A 27,975-nucleotide genomic window follows, 5' to 3' on the forward strand; every position below is an offset into this window, starting at 1 on the left:
CACAAGTTGCATGTTCGCGACTCGATTTTCTGTTTCGGTTCGGTTTCCTCATTGTTTTTTTTCGGCTTCCTCTATTTATTTTAATTTTTTTCCGAATTTTTGTTTGTTTTTTTGGGTTGCTCGCGTGCGCTGTGCATATTGGAAATCACCACCCGCCCATTTGCCACCCACTTTGGCCAGCAAAAGCAACGCCAAATAACAAATAAAAAAAAAAAAAATTTAAAAAAAAAAAAAACAGCCAGGGAATTCTAATTAAGTGTGCGCGCTAATGCGTTAAACTGCTAGCCAATTTGTTTTAAAGCCAAAGTGAAAAGGCCTTTATAGTCCATTGTTGGCTGCTGTTTGTTGCTGTTTCGCCTTCAATATTTGAGTGGAAATTACATCCATAATTACGCTTAATCAGTCGATTACTGTCATCGCAAACACGAACCAATCCGCAGACCCACCGCCGCGTTTGATGACCACACAAATGAGTGCCAGGTATGTCGTTACTTAGCCCCGGATAAACAATATCACCCCTAACCTCCCAATCCCAATCCCAATCCGAATCCAGCTAACCAGATAATTAGGCAGATTTCCCGCGGTGGTTTTGATGGTCAGGATGGATGGGTGGTATTTTGGGTGGCAGTTTGCGATTGACAATTGGCTTGCAGTTGCATTCGATTTGCGGTCCACGTGCGGTTGCATTTATCTTTGGGCACATACCCTGCGGTTATTACGACAGTTTTAGGTCGATGACTTTGGCATTCCTCGGTTTATCATGGAAAATGCGATTTTAATCATAGTTTCTGGGTTCTGCGATGCGCCGCTATAGCAGCTTGTGGCTATCAATCACATGAAGATCACATTAGGACACCAAGTGATGCATGTACTCGAAAAAGAACTAAGTAAGAACTGATGGCCATCAAAACTTTCTAAGAGCTTATCACACGCTAGATTTTATTGTATGAATATTCAGAGATATAAAATATATGTATAATTGGAATTTGCCAAAGATGCGAAAACTAATTCAATTTAAACGTATCAGCTACAGTAAATAAAGAAGCCAGGAATGAACTGCACTGCTCCTTCGTTTAACAAGGCATCTGAATCTTTTGGTGAGTGGGATTCGTTTCAAGTTGCTGCAGACACAGGCGACACATACGCTTGTAGATGAGGAGCTCGGGTGGGGGAAGTGGTAGCAGTACGTACGAGCCCGTGGGCTCGAAACCCTTACTCCTATATTCCACATAGAGCGACTGCCTCCAGAGTGAAGTTTTTGGGAAATAGCCGATTAGCAGGAAGTCCAAGGACACCCGCCATTCACCAGCTGTCGAGTTTAGGGCCACGGCGAAGATGGCGAACGAGGCGAGCAAGCGGAACACATCGAAGACATCGCCACGCAGGAACAGATTGCGCACTGCGGCCGGACAGCAAAAGATCCAGGAGCCCCATTGACCGCGTCCCAGGGCGATGAAGAGCTCCTCGAAGAGGCTCAGAAAGGATTGCCACAGCTGGCAGTCGATCCAGTGCACCAGCTGGAGCAGTAGCATTATTTCGGACAGCAGCATCAGGATGTGGACGCGGTGACGACACCGGCGCACCCAAAGTGATCGATACTGCATGATGGTCATGAGTGTGCCGCATCCAAAGTAGACTCCCGCCCAGCGTTCATTGTCGCCCACGATGTGCTTAAGCGATGGATCCAGTGGCGATACCATGCCATGGATCAACGGACGCCAGCGATTCCAGCGCACCAACATGCCAATGGCCAGGATTAGCCAGGTCTCGTAGAGATCGCGCAGCATTTCCCACGACATGCTGAGTTCATGATATCGATTCATCTTGGGCTGGAAGGGAATAATTTTGGATACTATGTACTGTGTAAAGGTGGAAAATGTAGAAAATACTGAATATCTACGTGTCGACTACTTTGATTGGCCATCCGGTAGCTTTACTTGTTGGGGATGAGCATAACTACCACCTCATCGCGCAGGTTTATTGATTAGCTTATGTTCTCACCTTAAACAGTTCACGTAAATGAGGCAACAACTGAAGCATCTGTAGTGGCACCTGCAAGTGTTTATGCATCGCTCTCTTTTTGTTTTTCATCTCCTTCTCCCTTGCTCGCATTCCATACTTGTACACACTTTCTAACACACACACACACACACATGTGCCCGAGGCCTAATAGTCGCCACAGTGGACTGGATACTTTAATTTCCCATTCAAAAATATTAACGAAACTTTGCTTACACATATGATTATTTTATTCTATGCAGAAATTTAGTGCTGCATACTTTTAGACACCTTACGAAGTTTTTTAAGTCTTACTCAGTTTTTTATAGCTAATCTTCTTAGAAGTGCCAAGTGGTGAACTAAAGACCCCCCATTGAATTAAATTTCTTTGCATGCACTCAAACGAAGATAAGAAAAATAATTATATCTAGGTATTTTTCTAATTACTGCATTTTCTTGTTTTTTTCCACAAACTGACATTCGCTGCAGGCGCTGCCTCCAAGGTGTCTGGCAACTAGAACTAACCCCATCGTGCCACCACCCCAACTGCCAACTGCCACCTGCCACACACACCCACACACACAACCAATGCCCCCCGTTCTACCCCCTCACCCCCTCTGTCGTCGGGCCGAAGTAAACAGCATTCGAGGGTAGTGTAAACAATCATTGACCTCGTTCATATTTCTTGGAGCGCTCGCTCATTTGCCTTTGGCCCGAGTCCCAGACGTTGACTCTGCCTGGTCGCAATTAAAATTGTTGTTTAGCTAGTTGCCCCCATGGACGACGTCGCCCCCTGGTCACCCCGTCATCCTGGTCCCCATTTACATTCCCATTCGCATTTCGTGGGGAAAACAGAATCATTCGGCAGGCGGCATTTGGGCACCAATTAGCCTTCGAGAAAAGAGGCAAAAATCTGATTCCATTGCGATTTCTCTGCCCCGGCAAATGATGATGAGCACAAGGCACAAAGGCAAGAAGCCAGAAGGAATTAGGAATCAGGAGCTGAAAGCAGCCCAGAGCCCAAAAGAGCCAAATCACGATAGGCTCAATGGCAAAGACACAAGAAAAGTGAAACAATCAGGGATCCGGTTAATCGGAAAAACCGAACTGGGCCATACGCTTTTATGGCATATTCATTTTAATGGGCATGTTGAGTTTGCAGCACTAAAGTTCCGATAACTATTATCCACTAAAAGTGGCAAATTTTATATTCAGCTTTATAGTTTTATAGTTTGGCAAGAGGATTTTGAAAATGCAGTTAAGTCTTATAAGAAATATGAAGTTTAATGTATAGATAACAATAGATGCCAATAGTTGAAAACCCTTTAAAATCTTCTTTATCTCTTTGTCTTTAATACAATATATATTTGTAAGTTAAGATACGTTCAAATATGAGATTCCAGCTTGATCTGCCAGCTGTGTGACTCCTTTTGGCTAAAGAGCATTAAACTTTGTCCAACGATGGTTAAGCGTCTTGTTTGCAGCCAGACCATATTCCACATTCACATCGACATCCGTTGGCCTGAGCTTTAGCTTGAGCCCATGGCCCATGGCTCGTGGCCCGTGGCTTGTGGCCCAATATCGAGGCAGGCAATCAAGGATAACGCGCATTATCCCGAGGCCCACATATGGAGGGAAACTCTGGGGTCAGAGGGTTGGAAATTGGTATTTGGCATTATGTTGTATGTGTGTGTGTGTGTGCGTCGCCGCGACGCCAGCATAGCGCTGGTTTAGCATTTTTATGTGTCCCGACCCCCAATCACTCTACTCCGCCCCCTTGCCATGGCCTACAGAGACATTATGTAGTTGGCTTTATCGCAAACGATTTGCCAAACACAATATGACGTCGGCCAGGACTCAGCACCCAGATCCCCAGTTTCCCAGCTTCCCAGTTACCCAGCATCCAAGATCCGAGACCCAAGACCGCGACCGAGAACAGGACCAAGTCAATGGCAATGACAATGGCATGGACCACAGAACCACACACACATTAAGGCACATGTGCCATAGTTGGCAGGCGACCAAAATGTCCGTGGTACATATGATTTTTGATGGATTGGAGAGAATGATTTCAAAAAAAGTTCGCAATTTATGCTACATCTTTGTAAGATCGTTTGTAATTATCAAAGCAAGTGATAAGTTTAAAACAAATCAAATACAAATTTGTGTAAATTAACAAACATAACTTGATTTCTTTCGTTTCCTGAACTGGTTGAGAAGATAAGATACAACTTAGAAAGTAATATAAAAACCCTATAAGAAACTGCTCTGTATTTTATATATCTTTTGCACTTTCCCATTAAGAGTCAAGGTGCTTAAGTATCTTGAAGTTTATCAGTGCCGTGCAAATATTGTCAATTGTTTTCAACGAGCTCAAAATGATAATTAATTTGCAGGTCTTAGCTGGATTTTATGCCTTATATTATGGTTATTTTTATATATTTTCTCCCCCTTGAAAGACATTTTCCTGTCGCCTGTCCCTTGCTTAATATGTATTTTTCCCACACAGTGGCTACTTTTTTTTATATGTATTCTTTCAACTGTTTTTGTTGTAGTCAATGGAGCGGCGTTGGAGGCTTTTGTTTACTTGACGCTGCTGACTTTTTAGGGTCCTTCCACCGTTTATATGGCGCATAAAATTAATAATAACAACAAATGGCGCGGATGTTGGATGGAGTTGGGTTGCCGCGTTGGTTGTTAAACGAAGGAAAGCAGCTTAAAGAGCGGGCTTCAAATGGGATAGTTTCTTGGACGATGGAAGAAGAATACCCATCCTCCTTCACCCTCCACACTACCATACTACACTCCAATACCCTCCACTCTACGCATCAATTGGAGCTGAGTTTTTAATATTTTGACAGTGTGCCAACTTAGTTGCAACTTGCTCACATGCGTTCCTACTCAAATATCAAGCATACGCCACGTTAGCCAGTGCCAGTCTCGAATTTGTGTCCGCCTCGCTTCGTTTCGTTTCGTCTCGTCTCGTTTCGTTTCGTCTCCCTTCTACAGTTGAGTCGGATGCTGGCGCCGGCATTCGGTGAAGTGTCTGGGAGCTGTCGCCTCTGGCCGGGATCGGGCATGGGCATGGGGATAAGTGGATATGGGTATGGCCTCCAGTCGAGCAGCCGTTCACACGACACTCGAAGTGTTCCGAGCCACTACACCGCCACCTCCTTCTCCTCCTCGGGCTCTTGTTTGTTCCTGTTTTTGCCACTTTGGAAGTGCGTCTATTAATTTTCATATCGCCAGCATTTCTCAATACACCCCTACAAGTGCTTTGGCTCATTTTTGGCTTATGAGGCACTTCCTCGTAAATTTACCCTGGCCCCCACCCTGGCACACTCGTCAAATTAAATAATTATGCGCCTAATTATTTGTGGGCGTTGGGCGTTGTACACAGCACAGTGTGCACAAGTTGGGGAAAATGTTTAATTGTTTTTTAATTTGTATTTAAATGTGGCAAGCACTGAGCCTGGTAATAGACATCTGCGGCGCGCTTGGAACGTATTTTTTGGGGTGGCTGTGTGTCGAAGGTGGAAGTGGGTGAGCTACTTCAAGTTCCCGGTGGAGATTGACGACGGATGGCTGGCGGCGTCAGCTGGCATTTTCCTTGTCTCACCCGCTCACTGTCTCACTGATTTTTCCCTTGCTTTTCCTTTTCCGAACACCCCTGCTTCGGTTTGTTGCCACACTTTCCCTGCGTGTGTGTGCATAATTTCCATTCGAGATTTATGCACTTCGCTCGGCAATTGGTTGCTTCTCCATTGTTTTTTTTTTATTTTTTTTTTTTTCTAGCTGCAACCCGGTTTTATGGCCGTTGATTAGCATAGTGTTTGTTGCATGCATTCGAATGCAAGTGCTTTGAATTTGTGTAGCCTTAGCACCTAAGCGCCCGGTTTTCCTACTTTAATTTCATCTAATGCCTCTGCCACCTTTCACTTCTCTCTGCTGTTTTCTGGTGTGCATTTTTCTGGAAAACTTTAGAGGGGATTCTTGGAATTTGCTGGGCTTAACTTCTGCTTCTGCTGCTGCTGCTGCTGCTTCTGCTTGGCTCATTAGCTTATTTAACTAAACTGGCCAGCAATGCAGGCCCTGGAGAGCCATCCGCCCAACCGAAAATTGCATTTGGCCGGCTCCGGTCGACTAATGCAAAACTTATTATCCGCTTGTGCTGGCTTACGTGCCTCAAGCTCCTAGCAAATAATTCGCTCCTTTTCCCCCCTCCACGCCTAACCCTTCAACCCTTCATCTGCTCCATTCCTTGGCAACGCTGCCTCGTTTTCATCATGCAACGCCCTGGGGCATTCGCCAAAAACTGCACACAAAATTCTTGTCGGCTTTAGCTTGGCTCCACCCACGGCTCCCCAACCTTTTCGCCTGCTGCTCCCCTCGTCAGCCTCCCTGGTCTCCAGAGACCGCCCCCCCCCCAAAAAAACCCTAAAACAGCGAAACCGTAAAACCCTAACCATGTGCAGTGTGCGCACTAATTACGACAAGGTCGGTGCACTAATTAACAATGGCTTTGAGGCAGTTAAACGATATGACGCTCAAGCAGGAGGAGTGGAAAAACGGCCGCGAGATTCGTGAAAATCGACTTTGCATCACCAACAGCAACAACAATAACGCCAGTGGGGCAAACTCCTCAGCGGCCCACGTTGCGTATGATAAATATTGTTGTTTCCCATCCGCACTGATAAGCGAAATGGTGAGCTGGAATGCCACCTGAGCGCACCGCATATGATATATTACCCGGGTGATTTCCCCATCAAACTGGTTACAAGTGGAATTATGACGCCTGGCAATTGAAATGGGCATTTGAGTTGCAATATATCAAAGTCACTTGGCATAAGTACTTTCAAGATAATTGCAGTAAAATTGAAAGACTAGCTACTCAATGGGATTTGAAAAGCACTTGCATTTGGATCTGCATATAGATTAAAAAATTCAATTACAATTGAGTTAGATTAAAATAGCAATTTTTCTTCGGAAATTACAAGTGCTGTATCAGGTTATCAGGTTATTATGTTGTGCCTCAATAATTGTGCATAAACAACTGCTAGGAATAGAATAACAGAATTTGCATAATTAACTTTTGCCTAAACTTTTTGATTTCGGGCACCGTGCTCCTTCGCCGTGTTTTCGTTATTCGAACTCTTTCCCACAAAATAAATTTCCCACGCCGCTTATGACGAACAATTTTTGTTGTTTTTCCACAGTGGGCGGTCAGGTGCTGCGGTGGGTGGGCGTGGCGTTGGCGTGAACATTGTTGATTTAATGCGATTAGATTAGATGAGATTTTTTGTTTGCGATATGATTCTTCCTGGCGCCAAAAACTCACTTGTCCGTTGGCCGCAAGGAAAAGCTTGGCCGCAGCACGAGCTTTCTGTGTCGCAGAAGAAAAGCTCGCGTGGTGAGTAGTGGGAGTGAGAGGGCAATAGCGTGGGAGCAAGAGGTAGCCACTCTGGCGTGGGAGTTAATGCTCGTAATGTCGAATTACTGGCGTTCCCCGTTTCGCATTTATACTCCTGTATTTTTATATATTTTTTTTTAAGCCGCTGCCTTTTCTTGTCAGACTCACGCACACTGCGTCACTCACACAATCGCACACACACGCACACACACACACACAGAAGCGCACACATGGCTATGTGGCACATATTAATGCGCTAATATTACGCATACGGCACGTTGCCCCCATTTTGGCTGCATGGATTCGCTGGATTCGCTGGCAGTTGGGCTTCCTGCACAGGTGTGCGCAACTGAATACAAATGCAAATTGAAATTAATAAATTGCATTACATAATTAAAAATGCCAGAAGAGAGTGAATAGCAGACCAAAGCGCTCATAATTGAATCAGAGTTTGCCAAGCAATGGTCCTAATTAAATGCACTGACCGCCAAACTGTCACGGGCACTTAATGCGAAAGTAAATGAATACAAATAAATTCTACGAAGAGCAATACAAATATTATCCCATCTCATGATCAGATTTCGCCTGTCAGCTGCCCCAGGCCGCTCACCAATTTGACGGCAATCTCATCTGCAGGATCTTAAGGCTCCCGAGGCATTTTTGTTGGACCGCCCAGCTCCTTCGAGCGGATATCCTTGTAGTGTGACCAGAGTGCCTGGAGGCAGGCGGAAAAAAAATGAACCAGAGGCTGTGCCACTTGATGCCATTAAAATAAGCCACGAATTTATTTATTTATTTATTTAAACTACTTAAGCGATATCTGTGTTAGCTTAGCTGCCTTCGCCGTCATCCTTGTGCCAACGCATTCCTCACAGCCTCTTGGCTTCCGGCTGCTGCCTATGATGATTGCGTTTCTCTGCAGAAAGCTCTCAGGGATTACGGGGGAGTTGGGAGTGGAAGTGCGAGTGGCTGTGGGAGCGGGATTTCGAGTGCGAGTGGAAGTGGAAGTGGAAGTGGCGTGGCTAGGCATGGCATGGAACCACGAGGACGCGCCTCGTTTAACTTCGTCGGCGGCTCGTATCAGCAAGGACATTCGACCTACTGTTGATTGCGCTCCGCTCCGAACCGAAGCTTTTCAGTTGATTTTCAGACCGTGCCACGAACGGAACGAAAGCCGAGTCCGGAGCCGGAGCCATCCGAGTCCCAGTCCGCATCCGCATCCGCATCCGTGTCCGTATCCGTATCCGAGTCCGAGAGTTCCGCCCACCCAAAATAAGAAAAAAGCCGGATTCGCCGCATCCGCCTCTTTTTGCCACCGTTTATATTTTTTTTTCTGTTCTCGTTGTTGTTGTTTACTGTTGTTGCAGCGCTAATAAATGTAAAAACACAGAAAGGAGGAAATTTAAAAACAAACAAAAAGGCAAGCCGCAGACCGCAGCGGGGTAAAAGGCAAAAAAAAAACAAAAAAAATCTGCTTGGAATGTAAGACAAATTCTGGAAAATATTTTAAGCGATCCCAATGTTTGTTTATTTGGCTTTGGTCTGGTGTAAAGGGCTTAAGCCAGGCAAATATTGCTCAGCCAAGTGTGAGGCTTTTGCCAGTTGATGTCCTGTCAAAGAGCTCCTTTATTGATAAAGCCACACCAACACAAACACAATGGGGCAGCACACACACGTGCACACGTACACACACACACACACACACACACACACACACACATGCACATATACTGGAAGAGTCAAGTCTGACAACTTAACGACTTACTTAGCCAAAGAACCAAAAAAAGAAGAAGGGGCAGCAACGGTTCCAAGAACCCAAAGAAAAATGCTGAAAAGGTACGAGGACATAGAATAACATGACCCCCGAAAAAGTGTTGAACGTGGCGGGGGCGGTGGTGGGGTCTCAGCCTAATAGACTGCCCAGGCAGCCCATAAAAGGGTAACTGAGAGCCACACACACACCCACACAGAAACACATTGTAACTGCCAGTCTGTACACTTTCCCGACCACCTCTCCTTACCAGTGATAAAATATTCAATTTTTGTTTTCACTCCTTGTCTGCCCGAAATACGTATACCCTGCATCAACTCTCTGTCAGCTGGACACTTTGACATGGACTCACCATCGGCTTGGTGGACATAATATTTGTTTATACTGCAGATTATTTATAGCCAGAAAAAACTGAAAATTTATCATCTCTTATCGTTAACCTAGTGGCAATTTGTTGCAGAGATGTTTGTAGATATAAACTTGGTATTTTAATTAATACAAATGGTTTCTATCTCATAGTATTTATAGTAAAAATGATAACGATCTTAGTATTAGTAAATCGGGGAGATTACTAAAGTTTAATGATCTATAATAATCTATAATATGCATTGGGTTGTTTAAAATATTAGTCATGGCTTACTAATATGTTGATCTATTCTATAAGGTCTATATTAGTGATATATATACATAACATAACATAACATATAATTTAATATAAGATATATCCAGGGTATCATATCTTCGTACCTCTCCAAATCATCCTTTCATTCTCCTTTGCTCTCTGCTGTCCAAAGGATGCTTCTTCTTTATCCCGCTGTTGCGCTTTGACGCGCCAGACGACGTCAGCGAATCCAGCCAACCCCCCACCCCTCTAATCCCCCCTTAAAAAAAAACATCCCCACGCCCCTGCTAGCCTGACACCCTGCCATCCCCCTTCGCACTTCTGCAGCCTTCGCCTGTTCGCGTGGCTTACGAAATTGAATGAAAATAATCAAATCAAAATGAAAGAGGTTATGTAAATTTCGCTCACGTGTGTGTGTGTGTGTGTGTTTGTACCGACTCTGCAGTTCCTACTCAAAAATATCTCAAAATTGGCGGCTGCGCACCCCTCACCGTGGACCTCGCACCCGAACCCCGGACACCGGACCCTGGACCAAGGTCACCGCACCACGGAACTCGAACCACGGACACCGGATTCTAGTTTCCATCGCTAGTTTCCATACAACCTGAGCGGTGATTATGTGTTCGGGATGAATACTAGTTGGTGATTCACTGCTGAAAACGTAATGAATGGAATTTTATGGGAGTGTGTTTGTGTCTATGTGCTATCCCGTAACGCTCCTTTCGACCGAAAGTAACTTTTATTACCAATTCGTTGGTATGCTTTCTCTGCCGCCATTTGCATAATTCACAGCGTCAAGTTAATAGCCAGACACATGAGATCCTAGCAAAACTTTTGAGCTCCCAAAAATAGGGTTGCCAGCTTATCTGCTGCTGATGAAGCGAGTTGGGATACAAATATAGTACGGTGATTAGACGGTGGTGGCTTTGTTACGCAGGTGACTAATGGGATTGCCAAGGACATCGGACAGGAGTTTTTTGTTATGCCAATGCAGCGATATGAAAACCAGCTGACGAATCAATCTGCAATCAAATACAAAGGACCGCAATCACTGGACGCTTTTCCCCAGTTTTCCTTTTCTTTTCTTTTCATTTATTTATTTTTTTTTTTTTTTGCATTTTTTGCACATTTTTGCACATTTTTGCGACATTTTGCAATTTCGAACGCACCCGAAAAACTTGGTAAAAACTGGTATAGCTAAGCTGGCACTTCCTTCGTTTGGGCAAAACTTTTCGCCCGAGACTTTGGCTGGCTGCCCAAAAATTGCAATTGCTGGATTTGTCGGGAAACGAAAAGGGGGATGTACATAGAGCTACACTCCAGCTGGCGTGAATAATTGTTTGCTTAAAAATTCCATTAAAAGTCGAAATAAACCAAGACGTGTCTTCCACTCGAATTGAGGCATCCCGAAATGTGGTCAACACAATCTTTAATGAATGGATTGCAGGCGGCATTGTTTAGAGCCTAATTTATTAGGCCAACTTAACGCCGGGCTGGCTGGAAAATTATGATTTTGTTCGGGCAAGCAAGGCGAAAGTTTCGCAGGACTCACGAAAATTGAGTATTCACTGGGGAATTCCTAATTTATGGGCTCCGCATCTCGGTGTCCCCCATCCACTCGCTACCATTCAGAAGTTCGACCTGTTACTGAATGGCTGGCTATTCAAGTCATTGACTAATTTACTTTGCTCAAGTTTGATCGAGTTTGGCCGCCCTGCCCAGGCAATTAAAGTTGGAAGCAACGCCTTTTGTCTCCGTTTCACGGCCCTGAAGTTGGCGAAAATACCAAAACAAATTAGCATTAGAAGTCGTTGCTGTGTCTTTGCAAACTTGTTTACAAGTCGTTTGGCAATTATTCAATTCAATGGCAACGCCGATGGCCATTTTATATAATTTTCTGCGATGCTTGCTCGCTGTGGGTGTGAAAGTTGCTTGGCCAAATGGCCAAATGGCTAAATGCATTTAGAGCTGGCCGCCGGAAATCGCGTAATGCCCTTCGGACAGCCAGGTGGACGCGGAATCGGATGGGGGGAAACGGAATAGGAATCAGGAGCAGTGTCGGACCAAGAATCGGAATCAGAATCAGAGCCGGAGAATCAGAGAGCCATGACTGACACTGAGACAAGGCAGAAGGCCAAGGCGGAGGCGCCTTAAAGTATGCTCAATTTTCTTTCCTTTCAATTTCCGACTCTGACAGACACAGACATGGACTGGAACATGGACGTGAACGTGGACGTGGACTTGGATGTGGACTGAGACGGAGGACGACGATGACGACAACGACAACGATGGAGACGAAGACGAGACAGACGCCCCAAGCAGTTGGCACAAACAACTTCCGAGGTGGTGTGGGCTAAAACTGGAGGAATTCGGGGAAGGGGATGGGTATGGAGAAAGGGTTTCCGGCAGGGCGGGTGCAAGGATATGCAGCCGGCCAGCCAGACAGCCAGCCAGCCAGGACACTCAAAGGGACACGATGGTGGACTCGAATGTGGACGTGGCACTGGACACGTCGCTGGGTCTCAACGTTCGTTAGCAGTTGCATCACCATCGTGTGACCCCTGAACTGTGCACCCTGCACCCAGTCCGCCAACACAGCCACATTTGCCCTTTTCAGCCGAATTGCTTCCCTTTCATTCTTTTTCTTTCCCCCCCCCCCCTGACTCTGGGGCATTGCCTAAAATGTCTCCCCAAATGATCTTCAAGGGGCGGAATCAATTTTCAAAGCTATTCATGAGCTGTCCTATCAGCTTATAATTTTTTAATTCATTTCCCTCGATTGCGGCGTTCTCTTTTTGAAGATAATGCTGTAATAGATAATGTTGTGTAAGAATTGTTTATAATTTGCAGTAGGATAGTCCATATAGGTGCTTTGATTATAAATAGTTATTCATTTAGGATGAACTCCAGAAGGCTATGTAAACGATGTTAATTACGATAATTACATTCTTATACTTTTGTATTTATTTATTCGTAAACTATTTTATTCCTTTTACTATGCAAATGCTAATCGACTTGTAGTGCCCCAAAGATGTTTCACTATATTTTCCCTGACACATATTCAACTTCTCTTGAATATCTATCCATTTATTTCGCTTCAGTTGTAATGCCATTGTGTTGCATTTTTAAGCTGGATCTGTTCAATAATTTATTTCGGTTTCGGGCTCCATTTAATTTTCCTTTCTGCCATGTGCCATCAGTCCAATTCGTCCTGCGTCCTTCGTCCTTCGTCCTGTGTTCCTGATCCCCTTACCGTTTCTCCCACTGTCAGCAGTTAACTTTGGGCACATCCGTCGAGAATTGTCGTCGTCGTCGTCGTCGTTGTGGCCTGTCCACACGTTGACTTCGCTGTGGATTTCATCTGGAGCTGGATGATGGGAGCTGGAAGCTGGAAGCTGGGAGCTCCATCAAAAAGTTGCCTCGGCTGTCGGGGCCATTTTCTTTGCCGGCTTCCGCCAGGGCCATCAAAATTTGTCCGCAACTCGTAAAATGAAATATGAAAATGGCACAGACAGATCTTTTACGATTGCGTTATGCAAGTTTCTGTCTAATTTGTCATGATTTCTTCGAGGACTCCGCGCGCCTAATTATGGATCCTGGTTTTGGATTTTGGGCTTTAGGTTTCGGGTCATAAATTATTATTATGGCACATACGTGAGGTGGTTTTGGGCTTGGGTTTTTTGCCTGGTCGCCGCCACCATTGCCAATTCAAAGTCAATTAAAGTCTCACGCAATTTGCTTGTCAAGTGGCAACAAAGAATTAAAAAACTTTCTTCCCTGCTCACGAGCGCATTGAATGGGATGGGTGTGTTGGAAAGTGGAAGAGGGAAAACTTGCCTGGGAAATTATTAAAATTTTAATTACGCAACTCTACGGGGGAAAACTTGTAGACATCGTTCTGTCGTCGCTGCCATTGTCGTCATGGTTGACGTTACACAAACCTGCAGAAAGGTAAAGCAAACAGGGGTTTACTGTGATTTTAGTAACGAACACTTCGTACCCACTACTTGCAAATTCTGGCATTAATTTCATGACTATTTATTATTTACATTTGTATGTTGATGGCCTAGTACTCCAGCTATCAAAACATCTTTGCTTAAATTCTATTATTAATGCACTTCCAGAATGGCAAATATAATCCTCTAAAATGTTGATATAAATAAATCTTGTCTTCGGATATTAAAACTAGAATTTAAAATTTGAACTATCTTGAAGAAAATTAAATCCTCTAAGAAAGTGCGAAACATCCATCTTGACTTGAACTATTAATTTTTTAACAACTGTCACACATTGTCGTAGATACAAGATAGATTTATATCTTGCAGATAAAATAAATTCAAACCTATCCTCGAATGAATTTCAATTCATAGCATTTTGTGTGAACATTTTACATAAATTGCGGACATTGCATTTGGTATAGGAAACGATATTGCCAAAATGAAGTGCTATTTCGGTCTATGGAAATGAGGAATTTGGTTGAAATTGGCCGAAATTGTATTCTAACGGTCCGACAGGGCCACAGTTCATACCCATGCCGTAAGTTTCGGCTGAACTGAGTTTAGTTGTGTCGGATGACGCACTGGCGCAAGACTCTCGGGGGGCAGTGGAGGGCCAGAAGGACCCGAAGGACAAACCACCTACCCACCCCCACTCATTGTGCTGCGGCTGCTGTTGTCGTTGCGGTTGTTCTTTGCCTTGTTTTCGGTGATGTTCGAGGTGGGTGGTGAATGGTGGATGGGTGGGCGGTAGTCCTTTTGGACAGGCCCACACAAAAAGCCAGCGCTGACGTGCTTAAATATCAAAGTACCTTTGCAGGTGCAGGTGGAGGCACCGATGAGCGATGCCTTCGCCTTGACAGCGTTCAGTTTTCGGGTGACTATCTCTAATCCAATGCCGCTACTTGTGCTTGTACTTGCAGATCGAACTGAGACCTATTTGGGATAAGACACGCTCACCCAATTACCTGTCACTGACCGCCCACTTGGCCAGTTAGCTCAAGAAGCAGAAGCAGAAGCAGAAGCAGAAGCCTTATCCGCCAAAGAGGAAAAGTAGACGTATCGTCATCGGAAACAGGGCGAACCTTTACCATGGGCAAGAAGAATTCAAAATTGAAGCAGGACACCATCGATCGGCTGACAACAGACACATACTGTAAGTAGCCGTACATCTCGAATTGCGTGCATTTGGTATCTGTAATATATATATCTCCATCTGGTTGCGTATTCTGGCCACAAATCACGGCTGGGTGCGTTGGCAGCCTTGAACTCCCCGGAATGAGTTACGAGTCGTTGCCTGAAAGCCTTTTTGGCAGCTCCGATAATGTCCCATGCCCACTGCACCACGGCACGACCATCATATATCAGTGGAAAAGTTCTCACAGTGCTCGCATTTCTCGACTAAAGCGCAATCCTTTCAACTGCTCATTTGCCCCGCAACTGGCCATTCATTATTTCTGGGATTTCTGGGATTTGGTCAGCAAATTCCATTTCACTTAGCTGTGGATGGCCAACAAATCCTTAATGGTTAAATATGCTAACAGCAGTGGGAATGTTCAAATGGTTGTTTAAAATTAACATATTTGTGTAATATTTCAAGAGGTTGAAAAGGAACGAGCTGGTAGCAATTATACGGTTTAACTTAAAACATAGAATGTTGTAGTATCGCCAACATATTCGTAGTTAAGAAATTAAATAATTTTAGCCGTGGGAATATAAAAAAAAAAAAACTTTAATAAGCATTACCAAATGGGAATTAAAACTGATCACGGAAGTAACACAAATTCCGGAAAAAGGCAAATTTGTCAGCTTTAAAATGTGGCAGGCAATACTGTGGACTTGTAATTTGTTTAGTTGCCACAAAATGTTGCAAAATTGGTTGCTTCCAGACCATTTTAGACGTTCGTCGTTGAACACTTTTCGATTCCGTTGCATTTTTTTTTCTTTTTATGCAGGCTAAGGCCCCTCAAGGCTTGTGTTCCATTTAATTTTTTATGTAATTTCTCTTGGACATCCGCATGCGTGTATGTGTGAATGTGTGTGTGAAGAACCCACCGAGCACCGACGTAGCATACAGTTTTATATTTTCTAATAGTTGCACATGCCAGAGCGCCCTGAGGGGCCAACAACGACTACATGTATGTGTGTGTGCATATGTTGGTATGTGTGTGTGCCAAGTCGTCCTGGCGCGAGTCCTGCAATGGAGGTTTCTTCATTGGAGGAGGCTCCTCCATTGGCCCATTGCGCTTCGATTGCAGTTTAAGCGCTTGGCTGTATGAGCTTTAAGAGTTTTCTTTTATTGTTTATTGCCTCAAGTGCCCCCATAAGTAGGCAATACTTTTTGCCGCCTTTCTTTTCTCCATTCCTTTTATGCGATACGACTGCCATATGTGAGTTTGGAGCGGCAACCTTTTATTCGTTGCGCTTTAAGTCGTCATACGGCATTTTGATATTATGCGAAATTTTATTGAACGGCTTAGTTTTCGATTAGCGGTCAGTTGAGTGCATATTTAATGCCCATAAATTGCGGAGCAACGCAGTGTTGGCCTAAACACTCATTTAGCTGTTTGGCGGTTCATTAATGTGGCATGTGTGTTCAAAATGAGCGCTCGAATTAAATAATACATCTAATTTATATGCTCTAAATTTGGCAGACTAATGGGTATACTTGTTGAATTAATGTACTACACTATAAAGCATTATGGTTTGCCTTGTATTCTTTTTTTTTTATATATTTATTTATTTAGAAGCGATGAATCAATACAATGCAATAACAGTAACATAACAGCGCAATTAACATATAAAAGATAAAACCAAACCTCTCACTAATCATGTGAGGACTTACAACTTTGTCTCATATTTCGAGGGGGTCTTTAGGGTTGTCCAAGTGTTTTGGCGAAACCCTTCCTTTTTAATCTCCTTAGAGGCCTAGCAGGGAGTAAGCGTCTAGCAAGTATACTGTGGTGTCGTCTTAGTCTATCACTATATCTGCTGGTGTGCCTGGAGATCTGCTCTTCCACTGTATGAAGATTCAGATCACGGTGAAGGGTAGTGCCACGTACATAGTATGGGCAGTCTGTAATTGCACGCATGGCACGATTTTGCAATACCTGAATGCGGTTGTAGTTGGATTTTGCTGCGATACCCCAGATCTGTATTCCGTACAGCCAGATCGGGGCTACGCAGTGGAGCCTTGTATTCTAAATGTAAATAAACTCCTCTACCAATCCGACACACTTCCTGCTAATTCGCTGAACTTTACTTACACTTAAGACCACATTTTGATTGTTCTGTCATAAAATTCTTAATTGAATCGAGTGAATGAGAGAAAAAGGGGCGACTGAGGGACAGGCGTAGGGCATAGAGACGCATTAGAGTGCAATAGTTCAGTGAATGGCGGGCGAAAGAATAACAAGTGGAAATGTGTGCAACATTTGATTACTTTTCGCCGCCCCTTAGCTCGCCACATGGGTTTCCATTTATTTAGCCCTTCTTCACCCCTGGCTGCAACCCTTCTTTAGCCCTTCTTTTGCACCCCGCACACATGGCTTTCATGTCAATTTCTGTTTGTTTTACGCTTCGACAAACAGTCGCAGTATGGGGCGCAATGGCGCTATGACGGTATGGCGAAACTTGGGGCCAAATCGCTTATAAAACTAAAATGCACGACCCTTGCCAAGGGACATGGGTAAATGGACCCCCCTGATCCGACCTCTTCCATGGCTTCCACACCCATGGCTTACGACACGCTGCAGCAATGTCATATTGCAATAGCATTCGGAACCGCCTTCATTTGGCTTTGGCACATGCATTTCGCTATGCAAACAGACAGAACATCCCAGTCGGTTTGCTGTCGAGGATGGCAAAAAGATTCTATGTCCTCTGGCGCCCACCGCACCAATCTCATGTCCACGCCCATGCCCATTCCACATCCGCCCTGTTGGCACCTCCCAGCTGATTTCGCACGCATTGGCTGACACTCAAAATTCACTTCAATGTTGAAATTATTATTGCACTTGTTGTGTTCCCTGTCCCCAGCACCCAGTTCCCTGCACGAGATTGGACTGAGTGGGCGGTTAGTTGAGGGAGCACTCAGCTTGTCCTGACATTTTGTCTGGCATTTAGCAGTGGAAATCAAATGTGTACAAGCAACAAGCACAGCTGAACATAACATAACAGAACGGCAAGAGCATACACTGAGCGAAAAGGACACTGCCAAGGGAACTGAATCTGGGGTTTGCGACTTGGTTAGTTTTCTTATACATATCATTCGTTTGACAATGCCAAATGTAATGCATTTTTTTTTATAATAGTGATCCAGATTTAGTTGAGTGTAAGGGAAAAAAATCAGAAGACGATCGAAGGGTTGTGGAAATGGGCTGATAGCCAGTCTGCATTTCCCGGCTTGTTGGTTCTTTTAGCCCAGGGCCAATGTTGTGCACACATGTTGTGTATAATTTGCTAATGGCGCCGGCATTGGGCAACCTATAACCCTATCGACAAACCAACCACCTCCTCAACCTTAGAACCTTCCCCCACTCAGACCCCCATATGCCGCTTGCATCAGTCGACCATTCATTGAGTCAGTTATTCGGTTCAGCACTGTTCAGTTCCACTAGGCTCCACTCTGTTACTGCCATTCCCTGGCTGCTGCTCGTTTATAGACGCAAATTGATAAAGCAACAAACAGAAAGCGATTCGCTAGGGAAACGGCGGGTGAGGGAAGTGGGTACGAAAGTGGGCGTATTGCCCTATAACGACATTAGAAAATTGCCAATCGATGGGAAATTATGATGTGCTTTGAGTCAACTTTAGCTGGCAGCGATGTTTTAGCATTGCAGGAACAATGAGTGGGGATGCAATGAGCAGGCAAACCCAATCAAGGCAATGAATCGAATCAATGGAAACTGAACTGCTAATATGCCATTCCATACGATAGGGTTGCATTGCATTGCAGCAGGCCATTAATACAAAAGAGCCAGCCCAATTAGGCGCACATTGTAAAAGGGTTATCGAAATAAGGCCTAAAAGTATCAGGGACATATGCTTTCCAATCCAATTGGTAACATTAAAATGGAAACAAGGAACATGGAAAATATCAATACAGTTCTAAAATCACAAATCACTAGTATTGCAATTAATACACATGTCAACGTTTTCAAACTAAATTGTTGCATAATTTTAGCCACCTTCGCTAGTGTCAACAAAACCGTAGATATTTTTAGAGTTATCTTCTGCAATGTGAAGTGCCTCCTTGAATACATATTCGAAGAACTAATTTTAGATAGGATCATGATTAATTAGTAGGTGAATGCACCGGCATCTGGGCCCTGTTCCGAGAACCAATTTGAGATTGGATCTGTGTCTGGTTGCGCACCAGTTGCCAGGCCAATTTGTTCATGCTCGGGGTGTGTGAAAGTACTGTGACTATGACTGCGTCTATAAGTATGGGTCGGTCGGTCTATGTGGCTGGGACAATGGGGGCGTAACCCCGCCCCAGGTGAGCGGTTGCGTTTCAGTTGCGTGCGAGGCCACCAAGGGGTTAACCACAGACATGCGATGTGGCTGTGCTCAGGGTTAAGCCTAGTGGCGAGGTCACTTGTTGCCCCGCCTCGGAATCGCTGGGATCTAATCAAGTTTGGTAAATATTTGAGCCGAACTGGGGACGACGCACATCCTTGTGGATGTGGAGCACCGGCTGCAAGGTTGTTGAGTTAAGTTGAGTTGAGTTGGTGGCCAAAAAACACGCACGGTCCTTGTGATTTTCCCTGTGTGCGTGTGCGAGTATGTGTGTGTGTGTATGTGGCCCGCATGCAGCTAGCAGCTCATTTAAAGTTCACTACTCATTTTCCCCCAGCACTTTTCTCTTTCGAGAGAGGCACGAGGGGAAAGGAGAAAGGGAAAATGGAAAGGGAAAAGGGAGAAGGGGCGTGGGGCCTTTGCCAGCCATTCATTAATTAGCATGTGGCCACACCCAGCGGGAGGTCCTTGCTGTGTCACCATCCTTTTACACTCCGTGTGTGCGTGTGTGTGGTGCTTGTGAAAAGTTGAAATTAAATCAGTTTAAAAATTAAATTAAGTAAATACAAAAAGGCCAGGCTGGCGGCATTTTCGGCTCTTTTTGTGCACCTCAAAAAAAAAATATAAATAAGATTGAATAAACGCTGCGGGCCACAAACAGCTTGCTTCGAAAAAAAAAACGAGTGCCGCCTTGTGCAAATAAACATTTAAATCGAAATAATTTTTCCCAGGACCCGCACAGCCCCCGCTGTCCTGGAAAGTGGGACTACGTACTAATTTGTTTTACAGCTGCCGGCGCAACACAAACACCAGCACATCAGCCAGCGATATGTATTATTCATGTAGCCGCAGTAAAAGTCGTCGGCCGACATCGACAGCGACAAGGATAACGCTCCTTGGAGCTTACTTAGCCGACGCGTTGGCGTGCGCAGACTTTTAACAAGCCTGCGGGGCAATCTCTGGGTTATTCAGATACACACGTACACAGGCATAAATAAATGTATCTAGATATGCTCGTGTATATGCTATGGGCCTAGGCTGTGGCCAATTTCCATTGCTGCGTGAAGCAGCTGAAGCTGTATTTGGCGCCCAACGTGGGGCACATTCAACCGGAATAAAAAGGTTCACCTATTGGAGGGCCCTTGCCCAAACGCCCCATCACCAGACCTGTTCGTCTCCATCATCATCAGCAGTCCAATACCGCTTTGTTTTTCATTTTCAAAGTGGTTTTAGCCCACATCTCTCACTATGGGCCATACTTGCGCCCAAGAGAGCTCTATAATTGTGGGGTAAACAAAAAATAAAAATAATAATACATGTGAGTGAATAAAAACCAATCAAATTTTTAGTTGAATTTACAAAAATATTTACCAAGAAAATTATACTAAACTCTGGAAAAACCTATTAGTTTCTCTTAATTTATATAAATAACTAAAATGGTTTGTTTAAAGCTTACTTTTTCGATTATTGTCTGGCTGGGCTTAGTTGTGTCATTTAATTATGCATATTTATTAAAACTTTAAGCGGTTCACAGCCGCTTTGGCGTATCTATTAGATAACCAAATAGTTAAATGTATGTACGTTTAAACTAAATATTTGATATGGAGTTTACACCACTCTATAGACACCTCCATGCAAAGGTAACACTGAAAGGTTGTAATTAATTAAATGATTTATTAAATGAGTTGTGCACTCACCATGGCTGATGCACTTCCCTTTCAGCTGGTCGTAAATTGTGCTTGCATATTACTCATACGCAGCGTGGCGCGAGTATCAGCAGCAACATCAGCAAAAACACAAATGCGGATGCGAATGTTGATGGGAATGCGGATGTGGATGGGTATGAGAAGAAGGGGGGGACGTGTCCGCTAAGCCTGTCAAGTGAACGCCATCAATCTCCAAGGGCAGCCTAGCCTTAGACGAACTTAAGCCGCCATAACTCAGCGGCTCAGCAAAGGCACTTGAGTGCTGGATAAGAGGGTGGGATGGTGTTTTGGGACTGCTAAGGCTGGTTTTGGATGGCGATTTGGGGGGGATTGATATCGGTGTGTTGGTGGGCTCGATGTTGATATTAAGAATGATGGCCTCGGGACCCTTGAGGCGCAACTAAGTGCGGCCGTTTAGCCCGCCGCTTTATTGTTCCCTCTGCAATTGCTCAACTAATCTGAAAATTCTCCCTTTTGCCTCTCGTTGCAGTCACTGAAAAGGAAATTCGTCAATGGTAAGCATGTCCATGGATTTTTCGCACTACACAGCCCGGGCTTTTCTCTATTTGCGTATTCGATTCGAATCCCTATGAGTTTCGGTATTTTCATTTTCATTTTCATTTACTCTTTCAATTCGATTACGAGCGCCCAGGACTTAAATGTTTCGTTTTCCGATGCGTTTTGTGTGGCTATAATTAATGGTGGAATTGCAGCAAATTTCAGCTCGCTGTCTGCGGTTGCATTGGGAAAAGTTGAAATTAATGGCAGCACGAAATAAAATGTAAATAGAATTTAAAATGCGAAATGCGAAATGCAAAAGCGTGCGCGTGTGGGAGTGCGAGTGCGAGTGATTTCCCGGAGGTAAACATTTTCCGGAGCCAATATTTATCTTTCATTTGTTGTGTGCTGCCTCAATTATTGGTTTTTAATTTAATTTCTGAATTATATTATTTCTGGGTACCGCACTGTCCCCCATCTCTCTCTCTCCCTATCTAACTGCCACCTCCCTTTCTCTCTCTCTCTCCTTTATGCTAATCTGTTTATCTCGCTCCGTCTCTCTATAAACCCGCTGTCTCTTCCTGTGATCTCTGTGTGCTATGCTATCCGCTATCCCGATCTCTGACCTCTGACACATCGAAGGCACAAGGGCTTTCTCAAAGACTGTCCGAATGGCTTGCTGACCGAACAAGTGAGTACCCCTCCAATTTTATCCCCCCTCCATCGTCGCCGTCGCCATCATCATCACCATCATCATCAACCATTATCCAACCATTTGCCTGGCTTTCATCATAAGCGACCACAAACGGAATCCTCTTATTTCGGGTCATACCCGGCAAACTGCATACATACTTATATGCACATACATATGTATGTGCATATATTCGTATATTTTACACACATTTATACAATATATTTAAGCCACACTCTGCCCCAAAATCCTGAAATGCGGTTTGTCTTTATTTTCAACGTTCGGTGCTTTTTTGTGGCTGACTTTTGTGGCTTGAATAAAATAAATACAAGTTGTACCATACATTCATGTGTCCGCAGTACCGGACTTCGTACTGTGGACATCCGAAGGCGGGGTAATCCATTCATCGATTTGACATTTTCAAGTCGTTCGATTCACAGCTGCAACGTCAGCAAATAAACTGCATTTTCGTCCCCCAGAAGAGAAGGAACAGTTGCCACATAAATTTCCCCTACACCCAGCTAACACTTACACTTACATTCCGATATATGTATGTTTACGAACGCATACCTTTGCGCCGGCGAAGAACCCAAAACCATATGAAATCGAAATGCACCACCCACCCATTCGTGCGAGTCGTTTATTTCACTTAACTGGAGAATTTCGAAATTTTCACTCTAATGCTATTTTATGTGTCTAGTTCTGACTTGCTTACTCAACACTGAACCCCAGAGTCGACGGCAATAGCAAACATTTACTTGTCTAACCGCTCTCCTTTGCCATCTCCCCTCTCTGTCTGTTTCTCGTGCCCTCTCGCTATCTCCCTTCGCAGGGCTTCATCAAAATCTATAAGCAATTCTTCCCCGACGGAGACCCCAGCAAATTTGCCTCCCTGGTCTTTCGTGTCTTCGATGAGAATAATGTGAGTACGCTGATATGCTGACGTGTGACTATATATATATATAAATATCTTATCTACATATCTGCACATCTGTGCGAATCCGCAGGATGGCGCCATTGAGTTCGAGGAGTTCATTCGGGCCCTGTCCATCACATCACGCGGAAATCTGGACGAGAAGCTGCACTGTAAGTTTTCGATTTGATTAAATGAATATTCTATAGCATTAGCTGGGAAATGTTGCATAGTTGTGAGACTTTTATTTGCCTGTTATGGTAAAATAGTACATTGGAATTATGTTACCACTTTTTAGGTCAGGAACAGTAATTGTTTTAATTAGCATAAAGATAGATAATATTCCTTCCATGATAGATCATAATCCCTCATAGCATAGCTAACGTTTTCTATTTGACTTTTTCCAGGGGCTTTCCGTTTGTACGACGTGGACAACGATGGCTATATAACACGCGAGGAGATGTACAACATAGTGGACGCCATCTACCAGATGGTAGTAAGTATCACTGCATCCGTACAGCTATATGCCAAGGCTACAGTAAACACTTGCTTGCAGGGACAACAGCCGCAGACGGAGGACGAGAACACGCCGCAGAAGCGGGTGGACAAGATCTTCGATCAGATGGACAAGAACCACGACGATCGACTGACGCTGGAGGAGTTCCGCGAGGGCAGTAAAGCTGATCCACGTATAGTGCAGGCGTTAAGTTTAGGTGGTGATTAACCGCGGGACCTGTAGTCGTGCGAAGGAGGGGTGGGAAGGGAGCGATAGTGACGATGATGGGATGGAACGACGAATCAAGGATCAAAGGTCGCCCCACAAGCACGTCCACACCACGCCCGTGTACCATATGCCATTTGACCTTTTGGGGGGGGGGCAGTTCGATAGCCCTTTTCCTCCCCCCCCCACACACACACCCACACACCATCACACAAACACACACACACACACACGCAGAGTTTAGCCCCTTGCGAACTCGTCTTAAGTGAAATTCCAACTAATAGCAAATTATTTACGCATATACACATGATTTTTCTATTAACAACAAACAGCACAGCCGCGTTAAAGCTGCAAAACAAAAATGGTTAATGAACAATTCGTAAATTAATGGAAAACAAAGCAACACCAATTTAAGTCGAAAAAGCGCTTTTTTAAAAACATATTTAACTCGTATTTATGTATGCGGCAGCATGGATGAATATAGGTATTAAATAAATAAAAAAAACCTACATAAATTAACTACATATTAGGCACTTGCTCTATGATGATCTTAGGCATTTTTATTGAAATGCTTGCCAAGCAAACGAGAAATCCAAATTGACAACTATCGCAAAGAGTTTGCCGATTAATTAGGCCAGTGAATAGTTGGAATTTTTTTTGCGAAAACTTAAAAAATGGATAGTATACAATGCAGCACCGACTTAGCTGGTACTTATGCCTAAAATATCTACATACATATATACTGGTACTTGTACCGATACTAATTCGCTATTGGCTTAGAAGCCACTCGATTGTTAGTTTTTTTTTATTTGCCGTGCCAACTGCTCTAACTGTTGATAATCGAACATGTTGATAATCGGAAATTGAAGCTACTATTAAGCCAAAAACGCCACACACTGATACACAGACCTATTTACTCTCAAGCTAATCAGATAAGCGGCTCTATTAACTCAAAGTCCTAAAGAGTCCTGAAAAGTCCTGTGGACAAACTTGCATGTGGATATAACGTAGCTCTATTAAGCATGCGGCTTAACTACTCCTCTTGGATGCCCCGATTTTTCATATTCTTCAGTCTCCATTTTTCATTCATCCCCCCCCCCCCCCCATTGAGCTTGACAATCAACCTGATTTTGCTGCGTACCATCTAATGGTTCCAATCACCCGTTCACCTTAAGAACTCATCTCATCGGGCACAGGAGGAGGACACTCCTAGAAAAATCTTTGATAGAACTTTAATCCTTTTCTATGTGTTTATTGTGCATGCCTTAACAGAGCAACGATAATATCAAATTGTGTATTTCTACTTGTATTTGTACTTGTTTTTACACCTCACCAGAGCTTGAAAATATATCGTATGGGGGGAAATCCCTATAATGCCTTACAAAAAACCAAACGAAAACTTCCAGTCATCGACTCACTCACTCCCTCTCTTTCCCTCTCTTCCCCTCTCTCTCTCTATCGCTCCATCTCTCTCTGATACACACGCATATGATTTTCGATTTGATTATCCTTTTCGTTTGATGAGCTTCTTTTTCTTCTAACTCAAAAGAAGAGCCATCTCTAATCACCATGCTAAAATAATTTCTATATTTTATATGTGGTTCAGCTTTAGATTGTAAAGAAAACGTTATTGTAAAGATATTAGCCAGTTAACTGAACACGTTTATAAAATCCATATCCAATTATACCTATCTATCCTATCCAATCTATCGCCCTCATCCGCATTAATCCCGAATTGTAGAGTTGCCTTGTAGAAACATTAAATTCTGCTTCCCGCTTAGAAATCCAAAATTTAACCGAAATTTATATGCTAGCCAAAGACTTTTGCTTTGTCGCTGAGGTTTCAGATTGGATCGGCCCTAGATAATGCTTGTCTCATCCTCTCTGACACCGATATTCCGATTCCAAATCCGATTCCGAGGATTCCACCATGTTTTTTTTTTGATTGCCCAGCACCCGATACACATATTTCTAGTTGTACACTCGTATTTAAATATACCTAGATAATGGCCAAATAAATTGATATACACACCTATATATATATATATATGTATAGAGAGAGAGAAATATATATATGTATATATATATATATATAAATATATATACACACACACAGATATTGATAATTATATATACATCTATTATTATATAGAAGTCCCCATTTGTATTTTACTTGTGCAATTTGCAAATTGTTTTTGCATAGATTTATTGTTGGAAACGATTTGAATTTAAGAAGACACTCACACCTACACTGCACAAAATTGCATGCCTTCCTGTCCTCAAAAAAAAAAAAGTGAAATAAAAACTGAGTAAATCAAGCGAAGCTGAGAAGATATCGATATCTAAATATACGAAACTTTGAGTATACCTATACATATATGCAACAGATACAAATCAGCAGGTCGATGGAAAACCAAACTAAAACAAACTGCAGCAACAATCAATTTTCGCGCTTCTTACACTCAAACTCGAAATTATTGTGAACTACATACATATACTCGTATTGTACATACAAAGGCGGAAAGTTTGAGGGTCCCGACAAAAAAATTCAGCATAGACTGTAAGAAAATCCCATGCTCACTCACACGTATTTGCTAAACAAAAAGCCAATAAGCTTAAGGATAATCTCAAAGAACACCTTTTCTCGACTACTCTATTGATATGTATTTTTTTTTTGGGTATCTAGTAAGCTACTACATTGATATAACGTTAACGATACTGATAGCAGCAGATGAAAATCTTACTTTGTGTGCATTATATTCAACATAAGCAATACTTAATTTAGCATTCGAATGCATTAAGCAATGTTTATTAACAATTAAAACGATTCTAAACTTAAACCCCCAATGGAAACTCATTCTTACACTACACACATTCTACATTCTACACACAAACCACATACCTAACAAGTTTTTGGAATTATTGCGAAAAGAAAAAGATAAACTTAAAGCAAAAAACGAATGTGCAGTTTTATTTCATGCCTCTATTGTAAAACTGTCTTTAGTGGACTTGGGTCTAAATAGTTTATAATTATCCTATTTAAAAATTGTGAGTTGAGGAACTTAAGTGGATATTTCCCATGACGACTACCAGGGCCTCCAGAGATTTGGCTTGGATTTGGATGTGGAGGCCACAAGATGATCCAATTCTTTCGCAAATTCGAAACTCGGCTGATAGCCGTTGTGTTGCAGAAATTGGGACACTTCCAGGACGCATTCTCGAAAGCCACTCCAATAGCAATCAATTGGGCTCTGATATACTCCGGATGTAGGCGCTGTGGTGGGCGTGGCCACCGGACAGTTTTTCTTGCTCAGGTGGTGAACTGCCAATTCCAGGACATCTCCCATATCCATTTTGGCCATGGTCTCGCCGTCCTGTATGCAAACATTTCAAACATATTATATTGTATCAATTTTAAGAGATACAATATACAAAATCATTTTGCTACGAGCTGAGATGAGTAAGAAGACCATGGGTCAGAGGTCAACGTGAGACCACTCACCAGATGCGACACCTCCTGAAGCAGGTCCTTAATAAAGTCCAGGCAGCGATTGATGCGTGACCGCCTCTTCCTCTCCATCATTGGCTTAAAAACCTCTCGATACTGATGAGATCGTGACTTTGCTCCAACATGAGACTTCTGCTCCTCGGGACGTGCCATCATAAGCCTGGCCCAGCTCCACCTTCGGATCTTAAGCGACTGAATGGCCCAAGGAATTGGAGCAGCAGCGGCAGCTTAGATACACCCTAAGTAGCACGGCTCAGGGCATATTAGTTTTACGGAAATATGGGCTCATCCCATATATGAATCCCTTGGTTTTCTTTACAGTTACTTTGCACAATTTGCATCTTTCGTATTTCACAATTGTTTTGGTCTTTAGTACTAAATACTGCGAGGTATTATTCAGTCGCATTTTATTTTTTTTACTTACCTTGCATTAACCATCTCAGATTTCTGACAGCTTACGCAACCGAAGCAGCGATGTCGACTGCAGACGATGCGTGTTTCATTGAGGAAAATTTGCTGATGGCAAAAGTTGTCGCCGGCCTAAAGACACCTACTTGGGGTTCCTAGGAATCGGAAAAGTAAACGTTGCTGGTTACTGGGATACTTGGTTGCTCGAAGGGAA

The 27,975-nt window shown here is 43.5% G+C and overlaps 3 protein-coding genes across 6 annotated transcripts, besides 1 other annotated feature; 1 reads left to right on the plus strand and 2 right to left on the minus strand.

Moving 5' to 3' along the window:
• Window positions 1-26,796, plus strand: Frq2 (Frequenin 2). Of its 4 annotated transcripts, NM_206779.3 has the most exons (9): window positions 8,544-8,638; window positions 8,776-8,890; window positions 14,720-14,952; window positions 21,513-21,537; window positions 22,163-22,211; window positions 23,044-23,133; window positions 23,219-23,297; window positions 23,532-23,620; window positions 23,681-25,227. In NM_206779.3, the coding sequence occupies exons 3-9, from the start codon at window positions 14,889-14,891 to the stop codon at window positions 23,846-23,848; spliced, it is 564 nt and encodes a 187-aa protein (NP_996502.1). In that variant the 5' UTR covers window positions 8,544-8,638; window positions 8,776-8,890; window positions 14,720-14,888; the 3' UTR covers window positions 23,849-25,227. The 4 variants fall into 4 exon arrangements, with proteins under 4 accessions (NP_001259675.1, NP_996502.1, NP_996501.1 ...); NM_001272746.1 differs by lacking the exons at window positions 8,544-8,638; window positions 8,776-8,890 and adding an exon at window positions 1-480 and having other exon boundaries at window positions 23,681-26,796; NM_206778.3 differs by having other exon boundaries at window positions 8,544-8,890; window positions 23,681-26,796.
• Window positions 915-1,861, minus strand: Andorra. The gene has a single exon (NM_133044.2). The coding sequence runs from the start codon at window positions 1,821-1,823 to the stop codon at window positions 1,074-1,076; it is 750 nt and encodes a 249-aa protein (NP_573272.2). The 5' UTR covers window positions 1,824-1,861; the 3' UTR covers window positions 915-1,073.
• Window positions 16,513-16,986: a mobile genetic element.
• Hesr (HES-related) lies at window positions 26,792-27,533 on the minus strand. The gene is made up of 2 exons (NM_080355.2): window positions 27,348-27,533; window positions 26,792-27,219 (listed from the first exon to the last, which is right to left on the minus strand). Exons 1-2 carry the CDS (start codon window positions 27,507-27,509, stop codon window positions 26,932-26,934), a joined length of 450 nt encoding a protein of 149 aa, NP_525094.1. The 5' UTR covers window positions 27,510-27,533; the 3' UTR covers window positions 26,792-26,931.
• Between the last annotated feature and the right edge of the window lie 442 nt (window positions 27,534-27,975).

The sequence above is a fragment of the Drosophila melanogaster genome, chromosome X, assembly GCF_000001215.4.
Source record: "Drosophila melanogaster chromosome X".
In the NCBI taxonomy this organism is placed as follows: domain Eukaryota; kingdom Metazoa; phylum Arthropoda; class Insecta; order Diptera; family Drosophilidae; genus Drosophila; species Drosophila melanogaster.

Excerpts from the sequence above, each read along its gene's own strand:
- Frq2 (NM_001272746.1), top strand. The coding sequence starts at position 14,889 with ATGGGCAAGAAGAATTCAAAATTGAAGCAGGACACCATCGATCGGCTG. Across the intron at positions 21,538-22,162 it reads GAAAAGGAAATTCGTCAATG|GCACAAGGGCTTTCTCAAAG; the intron begins GTAAGCATGTCC and ends GACACATCGAAG. Across the intron at positions 22,212-23,043 it reads ATGGCTTGCTGACCGAACAA|GGCTTCATCAAAATCTATAA; the intron begins GTGAGTACCCCT and ends CTCCCTTCGCAG.
- Hesr (NM_080355.2), bottom strand. The coding sequence starts at position 27,509 with ATGATGGCACGTCCCGAGGAGCAGAAGTCTCATGTTGGAGCAAAGTCA. Across the intron at positions 27,220-27,347 it reads TTCAGGAGGTGTCGCATCTG|GACGGCGAGACCATGGCCAA; the intron begins GTGAGTGGTCTC and ends GTTTGCATACAG.
- Andorra (NM_133044.2), bottom strand. The coding sequence starts at position 1,823 with ATGAATCGATATCATGAACTCAGCATGTCGTGGGAAATGCTGCGCGAT.